General features: G+C 51.5%; 7 protein-coding genes across 7 annotated transcripts; 4 read left to right on the top strand and 3 right to left on the bottom strand.

Moving 5' to 3' along the window:
- Positions 1-459: 459 nt before the first annotated feature.
- JCM6883_003678 (uncharacterized protein) lies at positions 460-2,544 on the bottom strand (the record flags this gene model as incomplete). Its single annotated transcript, XM_076628649.1, has 7 exons — positions 460-485; positions 582-749; positions 820-910; positions 975-1,492; positions 1,559-1,777; positions 1,844-1,920; positions 1,982-2,544. The coding sequence occupies 7 exons, from the start codon at positions 2,542-2,544 to the stop codon at positions 460-462; spliced, it is 1,662 nt and encodes a 553-aa protein (XP_076491385.1).
- A 307-nt stretch (positions 2,545-2,851) lies between these two features.
- JCM6883_003677 (cytochrome P450) lies at positions 2,852-5,069 on the bottom strand (the record flags this gene model as incomplete). Its single annotated transcript, XM_076628648.1, has 9 exons — positions 2,852-3,011; positions 3,137-3,312; positions 3,383-3,435; positions 3,511-3,698; positions 3,774-4,006; positions 4,077-4,288; positions 4,361-4,514; positions 4,582-4,778; positions 4,838-5,069. 9 exons carry the CDS (start codon positions 5,067-5,069, stop codon positions 2,852-2,854), a joined length of 1,605 nt encoding a protein of 534 aa, XP_076491384.1.
- A 650-nt stretch (positions 5,070-5,719) lies between these two features.
- Positions 5,720-7,356, top strand: OTU2 (deubiquitinase OTU2; the record flags this gene model as incomplete). Its single annotated transcript, XM_076628647.1, has 8 exons — positions 5,720-6,250; positions 6,318-6,475; positions 6,541-6,586; positions 6,647-6,767; positions 6,834-6,895; positions 6,981-7,093; positions 7,177-7,207; positions 7,273-7,356. The coding sequence occupies 8 exons, from the start codon at positions 5,720-5,722 to the stop codon at positions 7,354-7,356; spliced, it is 1,146 nt and encodes a 381-aa protein (XP_076491383.1).
- Positions 7,357-7,703: 347 nt separating this feature from the next.
- JCM6883_003675 (uncharacterized protein) lies at positions 7,704-8,872 on the top strand (the record flags this gene model as incomplete). Its single annotated transcript, XM_076628646.1, has 2 exons — positions 7,704-8,061; positions 8,130-8,872. The coding sequence occupies 2 exons, from the start codon at positions 7,704-7,706 to the stop codon at positions 8,870-8,872; spliced, it is 1,101 nt and encodes a 366-aa protein (XP_076491382.1).
- A 218-nt stretch (positions 8,873-9,090) lies between these two features.
- JCM6883_003674 (uncharacterized protein) lies at positions 9,091-10,392 on the bottom strand (the record flags this gene model as incomplete). Its single annotated transcript, XM_076628645.1, has 1 exon — positions 9,091-10,392. One exon carries the CDS (start codon positions 10,390-10,392, stop codon positions 9,091-9,093), a length of 1,302 nt encoding a protein of 433 aa, XP_076491381.1.
- Positions 10,393-12,629: 2,237 nt separating this feature from the next.
- JCM6883_003673 (DUF1772 domain-containing protein) lies at positions 12,630-13,605 on the top strand (the record flags this gene model as incomplete). The annotated part of the gene is made up of 7 exons (XM_076628644.1): positions 12,630-12,632; positions 12,688-12,774; positions 12,872-12,928; positions 12,994-13,140; positions 13,210-13,321; positions 13,398-13,426; positions 13,513-13,605. The coding sequence occupies 7 exons, from the start codon at positions 12,630-12,632 to the stop codon at positions 13,603-13,605; spliced, it is 528 nt and encodes a 175-aa protein (XP_076491380.1).
- Positions 13,606-14,414: 809 nt separating this feature from the next.
- Positions 14,415-19,394, top strand: SET1 (histone methyltransferase SET1; the record flags this gene model as incomplete). Its single annotated transcript, XM_076628643.1, has 8 exons — positions 14,415-14,658; positions 14,762-15,312; positions 15,382-16,920; positions 16,985-18,759; positions 18,817-18,984; positions 19,056-19,177; positions 19,245-19,293; positions 19,364-19,394. The coding sequence occupies 8 exons, from the start codon at positions 14,415-14,417 to the stop codon at positions 19,392-19,394; spliced, it is 4,479 nt and encodes a 1,492-aa protein (XP_076491379.1).
- Between the last annotated feature and the right edge of the window lie 139 nt (positions 19,395-19,533).

Raw genomic sequence — 19,533 nt, 5'->3', positions numbered from 1 at the left:
AAGAGTTGGAGACGATGCAGAAGAGGTTTCAAGCTTTCAAGTGACGTTCTTTTCCTTCTACTGCGAAGCGAATTCCGCGCGAGGTCTTGGAAGGGTTCGAAAAGTCTTGCTTCGGTTGGTGTTGAAGTGAGAGTGGTGAAGGTATCGAAAGGGGGAGAGGTGATTGTCGGCAATTTGCAAACGTCTGGTTGATCGAAGTGCTGCGCTCGAAATCAAAGCTTCAAAATTCCGTGAGGCGGTGAATTTCTGTCAGTGAATTCTCTCCTGCTCCTTGCGGTTGTTCGCTTCTCGCGAGCGTCTGATAGACTGGTTTCGGCCCAATCCGAGCGATCTGAGAAGAAAAGGAGGCTGAACGAAAATTGGCAGTCAAAATCAACAACTCTATTCACAAATGATCTTGACAAGCCAGTCGAGTCTAGTAAGTACACCGAGAGTGAGAACAATGCGGCTGATAAACTTCTAGTAGACGATTACAAGATCCTCAACTATTGACGAGAGTGAAACAGCGTCAATCATCCAGTTTTATTGATATTCTTCTCGTCGAGCGTGGTACTCGGGAAGCAGCGAAGCACAGGACTCACTTGGTACAACATAAGTCTCTCCTAGATCCGTTACGCCCATCCTACCCTTCTCGTCCTCGTTTGGGTCGTCGAGAGGTTTCACTCCAGCGTCTTCGACGGCTTCTTGTAATTCGATGATAGCTTCGAGCGACTCCGACTCGGCACCGATGAAGGTACCAAAGTGAATACCTGTGCAAAGCGAGATCATGTCAGACGACGGCAAAGGGGCGAAAATGAGGTGAACAGGAGAGGAGCTCACCAATCGAATTTCGACTCTTCACGTTGAGATGGATATCAACTCCGTCTGTCGGGCTACCATGCAGAGCGGAAGCGATATTCTCGTGATGTAACTGTTCAACAACATTAGCAAGTCAACACTCCGAAACAGGACGGTTTCGAAGGGGAAAGACTCACTCTCAACCCGACAGCACTGACGAATCCCAAACTTCCACCTCTCCAAATCGGAATGAAACTCAAGTCGAACGGTCCATACTTCCTCCCGATCTCCTCGAATGCGGGGCAGACAACGTCGGATTTGCGATGAGGTCGATAACCCGTGTCTCCTCCGTGATAAACCGCTCCTTTCCGAGTCATCCTTCGCTTGTATTTCGAAGCTTCGGTACCTTCTAGAGACTTCGTTTGGAGACTAGTCGAGTTTGCGAGAGCGTCTGCAACGTCAGAGACTCCTTCCTTCGAGGAAGAATTCGAAGTGTAGGGGTTCGGTCGAGGAGAGAAGGTACTGTCGACACCGGGTGCTGCAGCTGATCCAGGAGTTGCACTTGGTGACGGAGTGGGAGCTTTCGGGCTGGGATTGTCAGGAGATTTCGACGTAGGAGAGGGAGAAGGAGCGATGTGAGGAGGTCCAGAGTAGACGAGGTGTTCGACAACCCAGCCACACCATAATGTCGAGCCTTGATCAGCAGGAGATCGTCCTACACGTAAGAGATCGTCGCGAGAGTCAATACACTACAAGGCGAGAGATAGAGCGGAGAACGAACCTGAATTGTGTTGAGCAGGTACGCAAGTGAACCTCAATCTCTCGCGATCAAACCCGCTCGGATCCGACTCGGCCGCTTCATCTTCAATCTTGGCGAGAGAAGTACCCTCAGGGGATTGGAAGACGAAGTCCCGCGGAGAGAGATGGACGTCCTCCCACCAATCGAGCTCGTAAACTTGCGAAGCGTCGACTCCGAGAGAAACAACCCACGCCTTGTTCTCTGTTCAGGCGACACATGTCAGCCAACGCTGTTCACGGGGAAAGGAGGGTAGAAGGAGGCGCTTACCCAAAGGAACGAAGAATTTCACTTTCGGCCACTTTTCAAGAACTGATGTTACCGTCGCTAGATCGAGATGGTCGTAGCTGCAAGGGGGTCAGATCAGTCTCGGGGAAGTTCTGCACAATCGCAACAGGGAAAACTCACTGGTTGTGACTGATCAGAATCGCATCGACTCCAGGTAATTCTTCCGGTTTGCATGGTGCAGGTCTTATCCTTCCTGGTCCCGTATAGCTGGTCGGTCCTGCACGTTCAGAGAAGATAGGATCGAACAAGAGCTTGATCGTTCTCCTTCCAGGCGTCTCGGTCGAAGTTGGCGGGGTGCTCTCGGTCCTCTCGACTGGTTCATCTTGATCCTCCAGCGGAATCTCGACATACGCTGCCGCGTGACCCAACCAAGTTCCTCGTAGATACTTTGCACGCTTCCTCCCGTTGTCTCCTTCGCTCTTTCGCTTCGAATTCTCCTTCATCTCTAGTTCAGTAACTTTCGTATCTCCCCAATCCGGCTTCAGTACCTTGAGTTCCCTCGCGAACTTGTGTTTGTGCAGGTGAATCTTTGGCCATCCGAACCATGAACCGCCGAATAGAAGCTGAGATGCTGTAGGGGGAGATGCAGAGGGCCATGGGTTTCGAAACGAACGATGACCGGTGATTGTCGTGTAGTGATGGAGAGGCTTGTTCGGTGTATGTTCGGCTTTCTCTAACTTCATTGCTGCTGCGTTTTGAGGCGATAGAGCTGCGACTACGCGAGAGAGAGAATACAAACTTTCGCCAAGGCCGGTGACGCAAATTTCGAAGTTTATCAGAGTTTTATCGCTCTCGTGTTGACCTCGCTGAACGGTGAACTGCGGCGAAATCTGCCGAAGAAGCTGTCAGAGAGAGCAAGAAAGAGAGGCGGGAAAATCGTGTCGACATGGCCAGTGCGAAGGAGTTCAGCCTCATAGCTTCGAGGCGAACATTGCTATTCGAATTCCACAGAGTGACAGCACAGGACATCAAGGAGAGATCGAAAATCCATTACTGAGTTGCGACTTCTCTCAGCTTGAACCCGACTCGGCAACCTGTTGGCTTGCGTAGGAAGCCTTCGACGACTTCGAGCTCCTTCTGATCAGGGTCGACGAGTCTGAAGTCGTATCGGTAGACGAGAGTCGCCATGAAGCAGAATAGTTCAATCATCCTAGGCCAGACAACACAGTTTGTTTGAGTCAGCCTGATGCTCCGAGAAATGACGCCAAAAAACGACGACGAAAAACGACGACAAAAAACGAAAAAACGACGAGAGGGTGAGGGTCAGTGACTCACGCAACGTTACGACCGACACAAGACCTAGGACCGTAAGAAAAGACGTTGAGTTGCTTCTCGAGTTGACGAGCTTTCTCTTCGCTTTCCAACCATCGTTCAGGCTTGAACTCTGCAGCGTCGGGTCCCCAGAACTCAGTCGACCAGTGAATCGTGTAGGATGGGACGGAGAGAACAGTCTGCAAAGCCAGAAAGATCGTCAGTGAGTTGACAGAAGTATGCACGACAGGTCCGGGAGCGAAAACTCACGCCTTTAGGGAAAACTTCTCCGAGCACTTCAGTATCGTCCATCATGATACGCGCTGTTCATACGGAGATCCCGGTCAGCACTGACAGACATTACGCGGATGTGCGGAGGAATCTCGCAAAAAACTCACGAAGTCCGATTCCGCTAGTCGAGTGCCTCCTCAAGGCCTCGTTGATGCAAGCACCGAGGTAAGGGAGAGCTTTGACGTCTTCGTATTCGAGGACTCCAGACATCCCTTTCCCAGCGAACGCTTCGTCGAGTTCTTGCTGAAGCTTCTTGTAAGCATAAGGTGTCGAAACGATCTGGAAGAGGATAGCGCTGTGCAGATCATCGTGTATAATCAGTACGGGAGACAGACGCACTCAAAGTTCGAGCAGGAAAGGGAAAACGAACCAGGAAGAGTTTGAAGTCGTGTCAGATCCAGCGATGAGCTGAGTGAGGGCCTCCATCGTCAATTCATCCTTCTTCATCGGTTGTCCATTCTCGTCACGACCAGCTTGAAGATGCGACAAGATATCTTTTCGATCGAGAGCACCTTGTTCGAGACGTTCATTGACCCGAGTTCGAGCAATTCCGGTCAGGTTCTTGACGGCGTCGAGACCTCGAGCGAACCAAGGGTCGATGTACTGAACGAGAGTGCGAGCGAATGCAGTCAGTGATACAGTGAGGAGCGAATTAAATTTGGATCAAGCTCACTTTCATGTAAGGTCGAATCCAAGGAGGCAAACATCCGAGCGTCGCAGAGTATTCTCCTCGCATGTTGAGGATCTGTACGCCGCCGGCGTGGATCACCGTTCCGTCTTCTTTAGTGATCGTGACGATATCTGCAGCATCGCGTTCGAGCATTCCGAATGGCGAACCGAATGCGAGATCTCCAATGATATCGAAGGCGAGAGCGTTGAACCAGTCTAATAGGATTGTGAGAAGAGGAACGATCAGCGATATGTGAGGCGGAGGAAAGTAGCGAAAGAAAGGCTTACCGAGAGAATCGACGACAGCGTAACCCTTCATACGATCTCCCTCCGTTGTGGAAGGGGACTTCTTTGCCTTCTCAGCAAGTTCGTCCCATTTCTTGAGGAGAATGTTGACGGTCGAAGCGATGTATGGTTCGAATTCGCGAACAGATTTTGGAGCCTGCGACGCGAGATGAATGTCAGTCGAGGGCTCTGCGTACGCACCAAGGTGATACAGAAAGACTTACGAAGGTGTGGGAGACAATTTTGCGCTTCCTAGTGTGTTCAGCTCGGTTGCGAGTGTTAAAGAGACCGCGGACGGGAGAAGCGACAAAAGCATCGTAGAATTCACTTTTGATTGATCCGCTTCCATGGGCGTAAACGATAGGGAGAGCAGCTGGGTCGGCGATCGAGATCTCGTTCGGTGCGATACGAACGAACTTGCCTGTAACAAACGAATCGTGAGTGCACTTTCGCGACAAAACTTTGGAAATTCGAACTCGCCATGCTTGAGATGTTCTTGATGAACGATCTCACTACGTTTCCCGATACGTGCTTGTTTCGCCAACCATAGTCGTGTGAATCCAGCCGAGACGGGTCCAGGGAAACGTCGAAGAGGGGAGAGGGTCGTGAAGTGAGGGAGGAGGATGTAGAGGAAAGTGACGGCGAGAGGCGCCGCAAGGAGGCAGATGGCGAGGGTAGTAGGCGCGAAGAACTCGCTCAGTGACGAAGCCATGGCGATCGAAGTCGTTGAAAGGGAGAGTCAGAGATTTTCGGGATCCCTATGAGAGGTCGGGCCTTTGAGGTGAGAGTCTTCAGAGGGTCGTTCAGAAGTTGGACGGGCTCGATTAGGTTGTCTGTATGTCTGAGTAGACTGACGAAGTGTCGAGGCGTGTGTTGGAGGAAGAGGAAGAGAGAAAGGTCGAAGTGGGGAGAGTTACAAAATTCGAGTTCCCCGCTTGATCGAGACAGCGGATCCGAAAGAACGACTCGCAATTCGTTCGACAAGTGAGCGGGAAAACGTTGAACAGAGTACGTGTCGGCACAAAGCTTGTCGCACGTAGATCGTTCCCTCGCTTCCCTTTCGCCGATCCCGCTTGATGTGTCGGCTTCAATGCGAGCAGGACGAGGAAGTCGGCGCAGAGGGAGGGAGACGATGCCGGAAGAGACTTTCGAGTTTCAATTCGCTTTTCGAGCACGTGCACTCGAAAGAATACTTCAATTTTTTCGACCCTCTCCTGATAGGCTTGCCATTTCGAACTGTTCATGGCGTCGTAGATAAGCTAGGCGGCTCGGACCAAAGACGAGACTTGCGAAAAAGGAAGTTCAAGCCGATGAGCTGCGGGTCAAGATTTCCTCCCTACCTCACACTGCACAGTCGCAAAGATGGCTTCAGCAGGCTCGCAACACCACGAACACAACAAGGAAGTCTTAGCTTCAGTCGCCTCGACCCTTCCGCCCTCAACTTCAGGACCCAAGATCAACCCTCTCCTCGCTCGAGGTAAACTCAAGCCGGCCAAGAAACCCAACAGTAGTACGAACAAAGCCAAGAAGGGGAAATCGAAAGAGCTCGTCCAGGATGTCAAGGAAGCGAAGCAAGACGAGTTGAACGTAATCTCTCAAGATGATCCAACGGTCGACCAAGCAGAACAGGGGGACGTGTTGGACCTGGCGGATCAGTTACTCGAGCAACTAGATAGTCAGTTGGGAGCGAACGACGCACCGGTAGTTTCATCGCAGGAGATTGAACCTCAAGCGAGCAATTCGAGTTCGACGAGTAAATCTAGCACTTCGAGCAGTGGGACGGCGAGGGAACGGTTCAACGACTTCAAGGAAGGTATGAGAGATGCGTTTATGCCAAACAGACATCAGGAAAGCGGCGGAGATAAGAAAGTGTCGAGGCAACAAGCTCGCAAAGTCCGTTTCGTTCTCTCCGTCTCTCAACTTGGTGGACTTCCTTGGCTTACTCCCTCTCTCCGTACAGCTACGAAAAGCGAATCATTTCGAGGAACAAAAACAACAGGCGGCGGCAGAGGTCTTGGCTGAGAACGATCGTTCCGTCGAGCTCGAAAAAAGTCAGATCGATACCCAATTGAAGCGGTTGAAGGTTCACGTGAAAGAGGTCAATCCTGATGGTCATTGGTGAGGCATTCGGGCATAACATCAGTCGTCGAAACTGTATTGATGTGTTGCTCGAAAACTTCCAGCTTGTTTTCGGCAATCGCAGATCAAGCAAATTTCCTCAAATTAGCAGTGAGTTCATCGTCTCTCGTTTCTCTGTACGAATCACTGACTCGAATGCTGTACCGTTAGCCTACGAAAGAAGATTATCAATCGACTCGAACTCACGCCGCAAACTACCTCCGAAGTCATGCCGACGACTTCCTCCCCTTCCTTGTCAGTGATGCCGATCCAGATATGCCGATGAGCACCGGTACGTTCTTCTTGCTGTGGCTTCTCTCGCTTATCGGCGACTGACGGCGGCTCTCCCGGAAATTAGCTGAATACTCGAGATATTGCGACACTGTGGAAAAGACTGCAGAATGGGGAGGAGAGCCAGAGGTTAGTCGCCATCTCCGAGCCTTCATTGTACCACGAGTGCGATAGCGCGACCTAAAGACATGAACTCACTTCTCTCGTTCACCAGATCCGAGCCCTCTCCCTTCATTACCAATCGCCGATCTACGTCGTACAAGCAGGAACTACCGAACCTGTCGCGCACGGTGAAGACCTGCCGACAGATCGAGCTATGCTAATCTCGTGAGCTGGCCCCCTCTCTCTTCGAAATTCGCTCTTCTGGGTCGGTATTGACTCTCTGATGTGACACTCGTACCTTTTTACAGTTATCATCGCAAACAATACGGACTGGGAGAAGTAAGTTGTTCGCCTTGCGAGTATCATGCGAGAAGTGAACTGACGAAAACTCGCATCGATTACAGCACTACAACTCTCTCCGGCCCTCGACCCATGGAGCACCCCATGTCGTGACTATGCTTGCATCTGCCCCCACTGCCGCGGCTTAGAGATCGAGCTGGCTTTCGACACATTCTTGCGATTGGCAGTTTTCATTTCGATTTTGTATCTTCGCAATGATTATTTTGAAGAATGGCAGCTCGAGGCTGTACTTCACTGGCGTCTGTGTAAATGTCTCGCTTGACTGAGTGGGCGCTTTAGAGAAAGAGCGATCTTCGAAGCGCCTCGGGTTCGAAGCCTTTGCGCATGCGACTTTCTCTTCGACCTCTCTCATCCTCTTTCCATCTCGGCTCAGCTGCCCGACTCCATTCTATCGTCACAGACCTCATCGTTCGACTCACCCTTCAGTTGCCTACTCCTCTTCTCTTTCGTTCCCCGCACACCCGTCCTTGAAGAGATGAACACCTCTCTCCCTCCCGAACTCCTCTCGGACATCATCGAACTCGCAGCTCAATGCGACTCGACTTACGACTCGTACAAGGAACGACTTCGTACCCTCTCGTCCCTCTCGCTCGTCAACCAAACTTTTCGAGAGCTGTCGCAACCTCTCCTCGCTGAAAAGTTGCAGATCAGAAGCTCGAAGGATGATACTAACCATTTGAAAGGGGATTTGAAGGGAAAGATCAAAAGCTGGACCGACGATCGTCCTTTAAGACCCTCTGATTCGCCTCATCCGCCGGATTGTTACGCAGATACGACTGAATGGAGGATCATGAGGGGTCACGTACACTTGAACACTGTTGGGAGGCATCAGCGTGAGCCCCGTCTATTTTTCTCCACAGATGCGCGAAGCAGGTAAGACTGAACGAGCGCGTTCCGCTAGATATCACGAGGCTCTCCCTTGAAAACTGCGTCGTGCGCGATTTCGCACAAGTCGTCCTTTCCCAGGTCGTCGAACTATCGATCGACACGGTCCAGATCCCAGTCTTCCTTACCTCCAAGCCAGGAGACCACTTCCTATCGAGTTCGCGTTTCCCCGCCCTCCGAGCTTTGGCGCTCCGCAAGGTAATGGCGGGCGGGGTTTCGAGACCTCCCAACCTCCAGTACTCGCTCGCATCGCGACTAGACTGTATCGTCGCCGATCGACTCTATCCCTCACCCGACCAACCCGATCTCCCAGAAACTCCTTCTGCACATCTTCGTTATCCCGTTCCTTTCCTCTACGATCTCAACCCTCGTCACACTACCACCTCATGGGGTCGTTCCTCCCTCGCTCCTGGCGAGTCACCTTCCCAAACCCACGTTCGAATCCGTCTCGACTGTGAACCGATCGCTCATCGTCGTCAAATCGAAGCGGCTCTCTTCCTCGTCGAAATCCTCCTGAACGAATCGACCGTCTTGGAGGAACTTTACCTCGATCTGTATCCGCGAGATGGAAGGAGAGGGTATGAGCTTGATGAGGAGTTGGAAGAAAGGATTAGGAAATTCGAGGATCCGGCAAGGAAAACGCATGCGAAGATCATTTGGGAGAATCACGAGGACGATTGGTGCAGGAGTTTGGTATCGAAGGAGTTCTGGAAAAGGTCAAGGGAGAAGAAGGAGAAGGAAGAAGCGAGTCGAGACTGAATTCGATTTTGGGTTGCGTTTCTCTCTCTTTCTGTTTGATCGCTCAATGAATCCAAAGTTGTCTCGGTACTCTTCCGCAAAGAATGAGACGAACTGCGCCCCTGCAATCATAGTGACAGACAGACAGCAATCGATTTCAAGCGTAGACCTTTGACTCCTGATCTTTCGAGTTCCATCTCTCTTCTTCCTCCTTGTTCTCGATAACAATTTCTCGCGGATCAACTTCTTTCGCAATGACCTTTCTCTTCCTCCTCACAACTCTCGCTGTGTCGAAGTGAGGGGAATGAGATCTCGGCGAATTCGGAAGCGGCAGACAATGAACTCACTTTCTTCTCTTTTCCTGCAACCTCACTGATCGTCATCCTCGACTTCGCTACGGTACCATTGCACTTCACCGCCTTCCTCCGTTTCATCCTTCCACGCGATAAAACGTTTGTAATCTCCTCCGCCATCGGGTCGAAGGCGCGCAATTGAACCGGTTTCGAATTCAGGGAGGGGGGAAGCTGACGCGAAGGAATAAATTCGTAGTCGCTGAAATTGATATGTTTGATGTTGAACTCCTTCAGAGAGGCTGGAAAAGCGGCAAGGACTCGTTTGAGGGGGACATTCACTTCGACGATCGTGCGGGGTCGGGAGGAGGAGTTGTGAGCTCGAAACCTCAGATTTTCCAACGTTCGGAATTTCGGGAGATGCTCGATGAGTTGTGAGAATGATTGAACCTGAATCTGGCCGGGAAATTTGATTGCTAGGTACTTTAGGCGAGGGCAGTTCGAAAGAAAGTCATAATTGACGTCTTGACTTAGGCGACCTTTGATGACGCATCGAAGGAGGGTTGATGGATCGAGTTGCTGCAGAAGATGGGTGCCGAAACCTGCAACGGGAGCCGCTTTCCCTCCAATATGGACATCAAAGATTTCGAGTTTCTTGCGAGGGGTCGAGGGAGGGAGCGCGCCGACACCATCTTTCAGGGTCAGCGTATGGAAAAACTTCGCCCTCATCTTGCGGAGGGCGGGGAAACCTGCATTGAAAGCGCTGGCAACTTCGAGCGTCCAGGCTACTCTTCCATGGATGTTGAAGAAGAACAATTCGAGTTGGGGTAGAGCGCTTGCAGTTTGCATGATCGATGTGAAAGCCGCACTTGAGTTTTCTTCGACACTCGCATTGAAGTCGAGCCGGATAAGTGAGGAAGTCGAGCTCAGAACAAGTAGCAAGTCGTCGAGTGATTCAGCTCGAAAAGCGTCAACATCCTCCTCCTCCTCTTGCTCGTCGTGATGTAACAGTCGAACGAGTATCGCGAGATGAGGGAATTCTTCGAAATGTTGAGCGAGCGAACGAATCGATGACGGGCTGATCTTTACGAGCCTCCAGCGGAGAGCCTGACCAACCGGGAAGAATCGTCGACAGACCAGTGAGATCGCTTTACCATTCGGGATGTTCTCGATGACGGCTTGGTTGACACGGGAGCGAAGATGAGAGACGATCTCGGCGATAATCTCCGTCGGCAGGTAAGGAATCGGCATGGCTGAACGAAGAGGGAGGACACAGAGTCGGATGTTGAGAGATAGCGAGTCTGAAGAAGATCAGGACGTGGAAGGAGGAGGGAGACTCCTCCTCAGAGAGAGCCGTGAGAGGTCGTCGCAGAAAACGAGGTTCGGGCGGGTTTGGAAGTGCTGGAAGATTGTCTGCACGCACTAATATTGTTAGTCCCAAGTATGTTGCAAGCTGAAGGAGTGAGGTGAGCGCACTGGGAGGAAGCTAGGCGCTCAGATCGTCGTTTCGAGATGATGCCAATTGGGGAGCGGATCGGTCGAGGGTCAAGGTCGTTCGCACGCGCTTCGGAATCTTGGTAGGTTCTGGTAGCAGCTGATGCCGTTCGAGCGTTGTCCTGATGGTCGAGTGAAGCGTAGGGGAGCAAAAGTTGATCGAGTCGTTCTTTCATCTCTTTCTGTCTTTCACTCTTCGCTAAACGTCTCACAACCTCTGAGACGACTGGGACGCTCATTCAACTGATCCTATAATACACCATCAAGTTCTCTCGATCCACATAGATCGATTTCGACGCCTTTTGCCCACCTCCTTCTCTCCTTCCCTCCCTTCTCGTCCCCCCCTCTAAACTTCGGTCCACCGGCCATATCCTACTCTACGAGCCGATCGACTCACCTTCCGACTCCAGCGACTCTCATCCCTTCGGCGCGACTTTCTCTAACCACAATTTCCCTCCGGCTCAGCAGATGACGACTCTCCTTCTCCCTCCCGAACTCGTTCGCGAGATTATCGAATCGACCGTCCCTCATACGTATCACTCGAAGACGTACGAATCACGTCATGCCACCCTCCGTTCACTCTCCCTCGTATCTCGACAGTTCCGCGCGATCGCGCAACCTCTTCTCTTCGAAATCGTCGAATTGGAGTCGGACGCTGAGCTCAAGCTCCTGGTGGAGGCGAGGATCAATACGTCGGGGCCGAAGATACTCGTCGTAGTGGACGAACCAGTCGACGGGCTACAGAATTTCTTGGGTAGATCGAAGGAACTTCAATGCCTCTCGCTAATTTCTAGCGACGAGGTGTATCCGATCGACCTTGGAGTCCTCTCTGGTCATACGAGTGAGTCGATAGAATTATCGTGTTTGGCTCTGAGCGCGAGCTTACACTGTTCGATATCCGCTTCAGATCTCCGTGAACTCGAACTCGCTGATCGTGGCTTCAGATGCACCGTTTTCGCACCGTTCAAATCCCTTCGATCGTTCGCCTTCGATTTCTATCCTGATGTCGTACACCTGCTGGATCCGGCGATGTTTCCGTCTTTGCGGTATCGGTATACGGGACATTGACTGGGAAGAAGACCTCCAACTGGAAGAATCAAAGTTCCGCCAGCTCCTTCCCCAGCTTGATGTTATCATCGTCTCTCTCGATGGGATTGTACGAAGCGGCGGTGGATGGACTGTTTTTCGGTTACTCTTCTCGGATGTTGATCAACGTTCATCACCTTGTACTTCACTCGCCCCGTTTTCATTCTCCTTCTTCCGTTCACCACCTCCGTATAATTGGATCAAGGCGCTGGAGGTCCGAAACGTCCAGACAAGTCACAAAGCTCATCGCAGCCGCCAGACACCCACGGACTTCCTCTCTTCAATCAATTTACCTCGATCTCTCGCTACACCCCTCCCACTTGAAACTCACAGAGCTGCTCCCTGAGATCGAACAAATTATAGAGGAATGTAAGCGATGTGGGATAGAGTTGGTCTTTGAAGCTCAACATGAAGAAGAAGGAGATTTGTATATGTCACAGGAATTTCTGACGAGGCAAGGAAGGAGAAGAGCGAGGAAGTGAGGGACCTGGATACTGGCAGCATGAGGTAGTCGTTGATAGTCGGGGCGGGATTTTTTTTGCGTTGTTTCTTTCTCCTTTCTTCTATGCTGTGTCTTTCCCGTGTTTCTCGCCACCACTTCTATCATATTGAGTGCTTCTTGCCACTTCGTTTATATACCGGTCTAGCTGTGCCTCGAACACGAGACGATAAAGATCATTGCGCCCGGACGAAGGAAGCGAGAGGCGAAATCAAGCTCAGTCGAAGTTTCGTCGTTCCGGACCGCTGATTGCCGCTAGCTGTCGTCTACTCTTCCACCAGGCGTAATGCATAAGGTAATATTGGTTGAGCGATGACTCTGGAAAGCCCTGAGAAATTGGATGAGCTCAATTTCACGTTGTCCCTGGGTTTTCCCTTCTCACGGTCCCGTCGCCCTTCCACCTTCCGCCATGGTGAGTAGCGCATCTGTACGTAATCGTCGAGCTTGACTAACAAGTCATGCTCCAGTCCGCTTCCGATTCTCGTCAGCTCATTTTCGCCCGTTCAGTTGGCACTGTCGGACTCGGAGTCGCTACGGGATTGATGCTTTCGATTGTAAGCGTCTCTTACCTGCTTCGTCCACCATCTGCTGACCCTCGCTCGTTCTACCTGCTGCTCACAACTTGTTTCAACTTCTTGATCTTGTTCTCAGCCTCTCTGGATACAACCCTCTCTTGAAGCTGCTCCGATCTCGTCAAAGGATCGTCTTGTGAGTATCTCGCGAATGGATCATCGTACGAGCTGATACTGACGCTTCGAAACGTCTCCTCGAAGCATCTCTGGTCGAAGGTCTACGACCAGGGCAAAGCGACCGCCTTGACGATCTTCCCAGTCTGTTCTGTACTCTTTGCAACTTCGGCATGGAGAGCCGAAAGTCCCGCGTTGTATCTCCCGGCGAATTTTGTCGCGAGGAATCGAAAAGTCAGTTTTGCTTTTCTTCTTCCGCTCAGTCCGCCGCTCCTCTCTCGACGCTGACAAGTCCCACTTCAGACCATTCTGGCTCTTTGCTCTTCTCTGTCGGCGTCGGTTATCGGCTACACCGCAGCGTTCTTGATGCCGGGGATCAAACGCTTGAAAGGAGCTGAATCTGATTTTGTCACTGGTAAGCTCCCTCGTTCCGCCTTTCTTGTTTACCCAAGGTTCACTGATTTTCTCCTCGCCTGTGCTTTCGCTGATAGGTCAAAAGCCTTCTTTCTCGACTAACGAGGTCGGTTCTTCGATTGAATCTTTTCTTCTACCCCAACTTCACATGACTGACTGCAGCTCACCTTCTGACCACTTGGCATGACACAGGAGATCAAGAAATGGGGTAAACTCCACCTCCTTCGAACCGCTTTCGCCGCAACTGGATTTGTTCTCGGAGTCGCTGAGCTCGTCAGCTCGTAAAACCGTTTCCTATTCGTCCCTTCTCTCCTTTCTTACCTGTACATATTGCATAGTTGTTTCTTTGTCATCGTCAAGGGTGTTTCTCGTGCTGTAACCGCTGTATTCCAATCGTCTCCCCTCTATTCTGCTGTAAAACGTCCGCCCGCTCGCTTCGAAGCAATTTGAATGCTTACTGACAAAAAGCTACAAGTTGTGTATTGACCATTCTCGGATCCCCATGAAGTCCTTGTCGCAGTCCTTCTCGTGCTATCAACCTCCTTGCGAACGAGCGCTGAGCATCCGATCGATTTCCTCCAAAAGCTGATGCTTCATTTCGGGGGTTCATGGCGGAGCTACGAGATGAAGGCAGGCTCGGGTCAAACGTGCAGGCGGTGTACCAAGATCGAGTCCCGGACGGGTGGAAGGAGAGCGGAGTCGAGTCCAAGCACGTGATCGGAAAATTGCGTTCGAATCGTTGTGCTTGCTGCCTCCTCCCGTTCTTCGTCAGGTCGGTGATAACGAATAGTATCACGTCAGAGTATCGGTAGATGTTGGTGTGTCGCACAGATTCGAAAATTAGATGAGAGACGTTGAAGATGAGACGGGTGCAACGAGATATCGACGCGCGGCCGACTGAGTGAGAAGTGTATTGACCTCAAGCGTATCGTGACCGTTTATTCGAGTGATTCGAGTGAAAGGAAGAAGAGGAAGAGAGGCGATCTCAGATTCCGCCCATCAAACCTCGATCTCACGCCAGCGCCCAGCCGCTCCTGACAGACACCTTCAAAGGTTCGAGAAGTACCAGGAGGCGCTTCACGGGTCAGGCAAGCATGAGTTGGCCGAGTCCGACTCGGGAAGAAGATCTGCATCAACTCGATCACTACTCTCACGATGCAGCTTACCATGGAGGCTCGTTCTTCGACAGTCCAGAGATCCCGAAAGGTGAACTCAAACCGGACGAGTACGCCTCGAATGGAGTGAGTAGAAACGGCGATTCGCGTCAAGTTGAATCTTCACGTCCTGCTTCCTCATCAAACGGCAGATCTGAGGACGCTGGCGCTCCTGCTAAACCTCGTAAGCTGCCAATGATCTCTTACAAGTGGCAAGCGCGAAGAACGAGGAGATTTTCCGGCTCCACATTTTCTAACTCTCTTCCCTCTCTCTGTTGCTCGTGCAGGACGATCGAGATGGGATGTACCGAAAGATCCTTCGACTACACTGAATTCGCCGTCGACCTCAGCCTTCTTACCGCATAACACCAATTATTCCTCCTCTCTCCCGCCAAACCCATCCATTGAACCCTTCTCTCTAGCTCGCAGATCAAGCTCCTCCGTTACACCCAACTCTCTCCCAATTCCTCTACCAGCTGCCGGATCATCGAGATCATCTAAATCACCTAATTCAACCCGAACTTCACTTCCATCAACCAACAATCCTCTCAATGGCTCGTTACCCAGTCGCTCTCGTCTTCCTCCCTCTGCTACTCAATCAGCGATCAAAGACAAATTCCCTCCATTCTTCTACAAACCGCTCAACACGAAAGATTATCGAGTAATGTACGATCCCGCATTGGATCAGAATCCGGTCAAGAAGGGCAAAGAAGTTGTGAGACGGTACGATGGGGAAAAGTACGAGGGCAAAGTGGAAGATCCGAGGAAGAACCCGGATCCGAATCGGAAGAAGAGGAGAGAATGGTTGGTGAAATCGTTGCAAGTTTTGTCTTACCCGGTAAGTTGTCACGTCTTTCTCCTGCTGTTTCTCGGAATCACTGACAGGAGATCCGCGTGGCTTCTTCAGTGGGACAAGAATTCGACTGGACCTCCTCCTCCCGCTCCTCCTTCTGCGATTCTCGTCACCGAATTTCCCTCGACGGTCACCCCCGAAGCGATCCATTCGCACTTTCGATCGTTTGGCAAGATTGAAACGCAAGACTTCAAGTACGATCCGAAGACGGGAGGATCACTCGGTATCTGTTGGATCAAGTTTCAAGACGACGTACCTCGTGGCGGTTCTCTCTCGAAGGAGGAAAAGGAAAGGTACGATCGAAAGAGGAAAGCAGGTCAGGCTCAGGATGGGGCACTCGTCGCGAAGGAAGCTATGCAGAAAGGAGATGGAGCAAAAGTCGGAATGGCGATGATGATCAGTTCGACAAAAGGAGTCAAAGTCGCATTAGATGGGAAAGGGGAATTGTTCAAGGAAGCAGTCAAGCAAGAGATGGATCGATTACACCCCGAAATACAGAAACCAGCTCCTGTTTCAACCTCGACCCCGACGATTCAAATTCCATTTCCTCCTGCAGTTCCTCCTCCGGCTCCGCCTTCTGTCGCACCTCCTCCACCTCCTTCTATTCCACCCCCACCCGTCCCTTCGACTGCACCTCCTCAGCCAGAAAGACACTCCTATCATCATTCGACTCGACCTAGCTCGACCATCTCTCCCGTCAATTCCCCATTCCGCTTCGGAAGCGGCGCGAGTCCCGTTCCAACCGGGCCTCGCGCGTCTACAACTTCAACTTCGACATCTTCTTCATCGACGTCGGCGCTCCCTCCACCTTCAGGACCTCGCTCGATGAACTCGAGAGGAGGACGAGAACAGCAATATCCCCCCTCTTCTTCTGCCCTCCCTCGACCCCTCAACGCCTCTCTCCCTTCAAAACCCGTTCATTCGATCATGTCTCCGACAGGTTCTTCCTCTATTCCCACCGGTCCATCTCGCGAACGAACAGCTTCAGGAGATCGACCTCCGACTGGTCCTTCAGCCTCAGGAGGAAGATTCGGATTGACTCGTACAAACAGCGGACAAAACCCGAATGGAGCGCCACGAGCCGACAACATGGCGAGTGCAATCGCTCAAGCGGTCGAAGCCGCGAAGAAACGGTTACAACAATCACAAAAACCTTCGTCGAGTTCGGTTGATCGCGAGGGACGGAAAGAACGTTCGCCGAGGAAGGCGAGAGTCGAAGATGAAGACGTCGATATGGAGATGAGTGCGGAAAGCTCAGCGGGATCGGGAGACGAGAACGAAGAAGGGGAAGAAGGGGACTCGAACGAGGAGGAGAAAATCGACAAGAAGGATAAGATTTACTTTCATCAGGATCGAAATCGAGGTCCGTCGACGACAAGGACGTGGTTACCTCGAGGTAAAGCACCGGCAGCTGCGATCGCGTGGCAAGCGAGCAGGAAGATTCTCGAGGAGAAGTTGGCGGCGAACGGGAACAAGTATTTGATGATTCAGAGGGCAGAGTTCCAGCGGTTGAGACAAGGGAAAGCGGGAAGTATGGCAGTGCCGAATGGAGAAGAATTGGAGAAGCATTTCGGGGAATTTGGGATCGATCGAGTGAGTCGACTTTGATATATCTAGCTGAGATTTTTGACTGACGGAAGTCTCTTTTCAATGCTAGACTTTCGCCGACAGTTCAGGATGGTACATCACGTTCACGACCTCTGACGCTGCTCAAAAAGCTTCCGACGAACTCAACTACAAACCTTTCTCTGACGCTCCTCTCGAATTGACGATCTGCGATGCACCGGCACCACCTTCCAGCCCGACTGTCTCTGAGGCGTCTCGCACGACGGAACAAAGTTCTACTTCTTTCCAGTCGAGGTATCCGAAAGTCGCCGCTCCCGTTCCCGACGCGAAACTCGCTTCGTTACTGCAGAAACTCGGTCAGAAGCCGAAGAAGACATGTGGGTGGACGGAAGAAGAACTCGTCGAGGAGGCAAAGGAGATCATCGTTCGAGAACTGGTCGAGGCGTTCGAGAGCGATGTCAAGACGCGAGTCGTTCGAGGCAAAGTTCAAGAACACTTGACGAATTGGGAAAAGAAAACAGAGAGGAAACAACCTCCTCTTCCACCTCCACCGCCACCTTTCATCAAACCTGAACCTGTCGTCGCTGCTCCCCCGATCTTCCCCGTCCCTTCCTCGACTCACGTTCCCGAGATTCATTCCGAAGCTCATCTCCCTCTTCCGACCCAAAACTCGTCTATCCCGAACTACAAAGGAGGTCTCGGTACTCTCTCGTTTGCAAAGCGTCAAAAGAAGAAACCGAACGGCGCTTCAGATCCAGCTCGTCAACGTTCAACAAGTCGATTCTCGTCCGAAGCTCCTTCAGAATCGTCTGTCGCTCCTCACGATCACAGCGAAGATGGAGGAGATCATTCTCGACCAGATAGTCGAATCAAGCGAAAGAAGGACTCGTTGTCGAACAAGGGGAGGAAACCAGCTCGGATTGCGAGTGAGAGTGAAGCGAGTGAGGAACAACGAGTCGAACGAAAGAGGAAGAAGGAGGAGAAGAAACAGAAGAAGAAGCGGGATTCGCTACTCAAGGACGACAAGGTCAAGAAGAGGAAGAGACAAGTTCATCTCGGATACACGAGTAGTGAGGATGAAGGGGAAGAAACTCCAATGTTGAACTTCGAAGACATCGTATCGAGGTCGACTTCGCCGGAGCTCAACATGCAACCGATCGAGGTCTATCGACAAACCCAAGACCAGCCGACAGTCAAGGTCGAAGGAGATCAACAGAATGGCGCTCTCTCGACTCTTACCGAATCTGAGGAGGAGGAGGATCGAATGCAGGTCGACACTCAAGATCACTCGCGTGCATCGTCCGCACAGCTCGGAAAGGACTCGGAAGATCGAGAGGGAACGAGATCGCTATCTCCCGCAACGATGAAAGCGAACCTAGCTCGAGCAGCTCTCGATCTCCCTCCTCGACCCGTTACGACCGATCCTTTCGAAGCTGGAGTCGCCGCCGACGAAGAAGACCTCTTCTACCTCAAACTCGCGCTCGAACGACTTCAACTCGGACACGATTTCCAACCTACCCCTCCTTCTTCCGACAGCGAACAGACGAACCTCAAACATCCTTCTGGATCGGCTCGCACGGAAGGACTCTACAAGATTACAGTCGAGGAAAAGATGGCGAATCGACCAGCGAGTAATCGAGCGAAAGCTGCGACGGAGAACTCTGCCGCCGCTCAACAAGCTTCGGCAGTCGCTGTCTCTCGACTCGCTCGTGCGAACACTCGTGGACTCGTCAGAGGAATGGAACTGCACAAGAAAGTCACGGCGACCGATACGGACGTTCTCAAGTTCAATCAACTCAAAACAAGGAAGAAACAACTCACGTTTTCGAGATCTGGAATCGAAGGGTATGGTCTTTTCGCGAAAGAGTGAGTTTCAACTGTCTACTTTGACGCTATTCTCGCTGACTCTCTTCTCTTCGCAAGGCATATTCCTCAGGGAGACATGGTCATCGAATACGTCGGAGAACTCATTCGACAACAAGTCGCGGATCGCCGAGAGAAAGCTTACGAACGACAAGGTATCGGAAGTTCTTACTTGTTCAGGGTCGACGAAGATCTTGTCGTCGATGCGACAAAGAAAGGAAATCTCGGGTAAGCTCACCATGTTCAATTGTCTTGTCTCCTTGAGCTGTGGTGCTGACACTGTGTCCGTCTTCCTCTAGTCGTCTCATCAATCATTGCTGTGCGCCCAACTGTACCGCTCGAATCATCACGATCAATGGGGTCAAAAAGATTGTTATTTACGCAAAGACAGTCATCGAGCCGGGAGACGAGGTTACTTACGGTAGGCTTACTCTCCCGCTGTCTCATTGTGGATCCCGATTGCTGACCTGTGATTCGCTCGTACCCAGATTATCACTTCCCGATCGAAGAAGACAACAAGATTCCATGTCTTTGCGGGTGAGTTCTCTCCTTCGCTTTCGCTATCTTGATTTCCCCTGACGGTTGACTGACAACGATGCTTGTACAGTGCTCCTACATGCCGTCGCTACCTCAACTAGTCGAGTCCTCTTCTATCCTCTCGAACCTCGTGCTTCAGTCTGTTATTTCGCGCGCTTTGCTCTTTCTTCGCATAACTCTTTGCATGGTGCATCACTCTCGTTCCTCTTGTTGCAATGCCTCTCTGCACGTTTCACTTCA

Source organism: Sporobolomyces salmoneus (assembly GCF_050403485.1).
Source record: "Sporobolomyces salmoneus JCM6883 DNA, S_salmoneus_JCM6883_v1_ctg2, whole genome shotgun sequence".
NCBI classification, from domain to species: Eukaryota; Fungi; Basidiomycota; class Microbotryomycetes; order Sporidiobolales; family Sporidiobolaceae; genus Sporobolomyces; species Sporobolomyces salmoneus.
The sequence above is the reverse complement of the archived record's forward strand: the minus strand, read 5'-3'. Positions and strand labels throughout refer to the sequence as shown.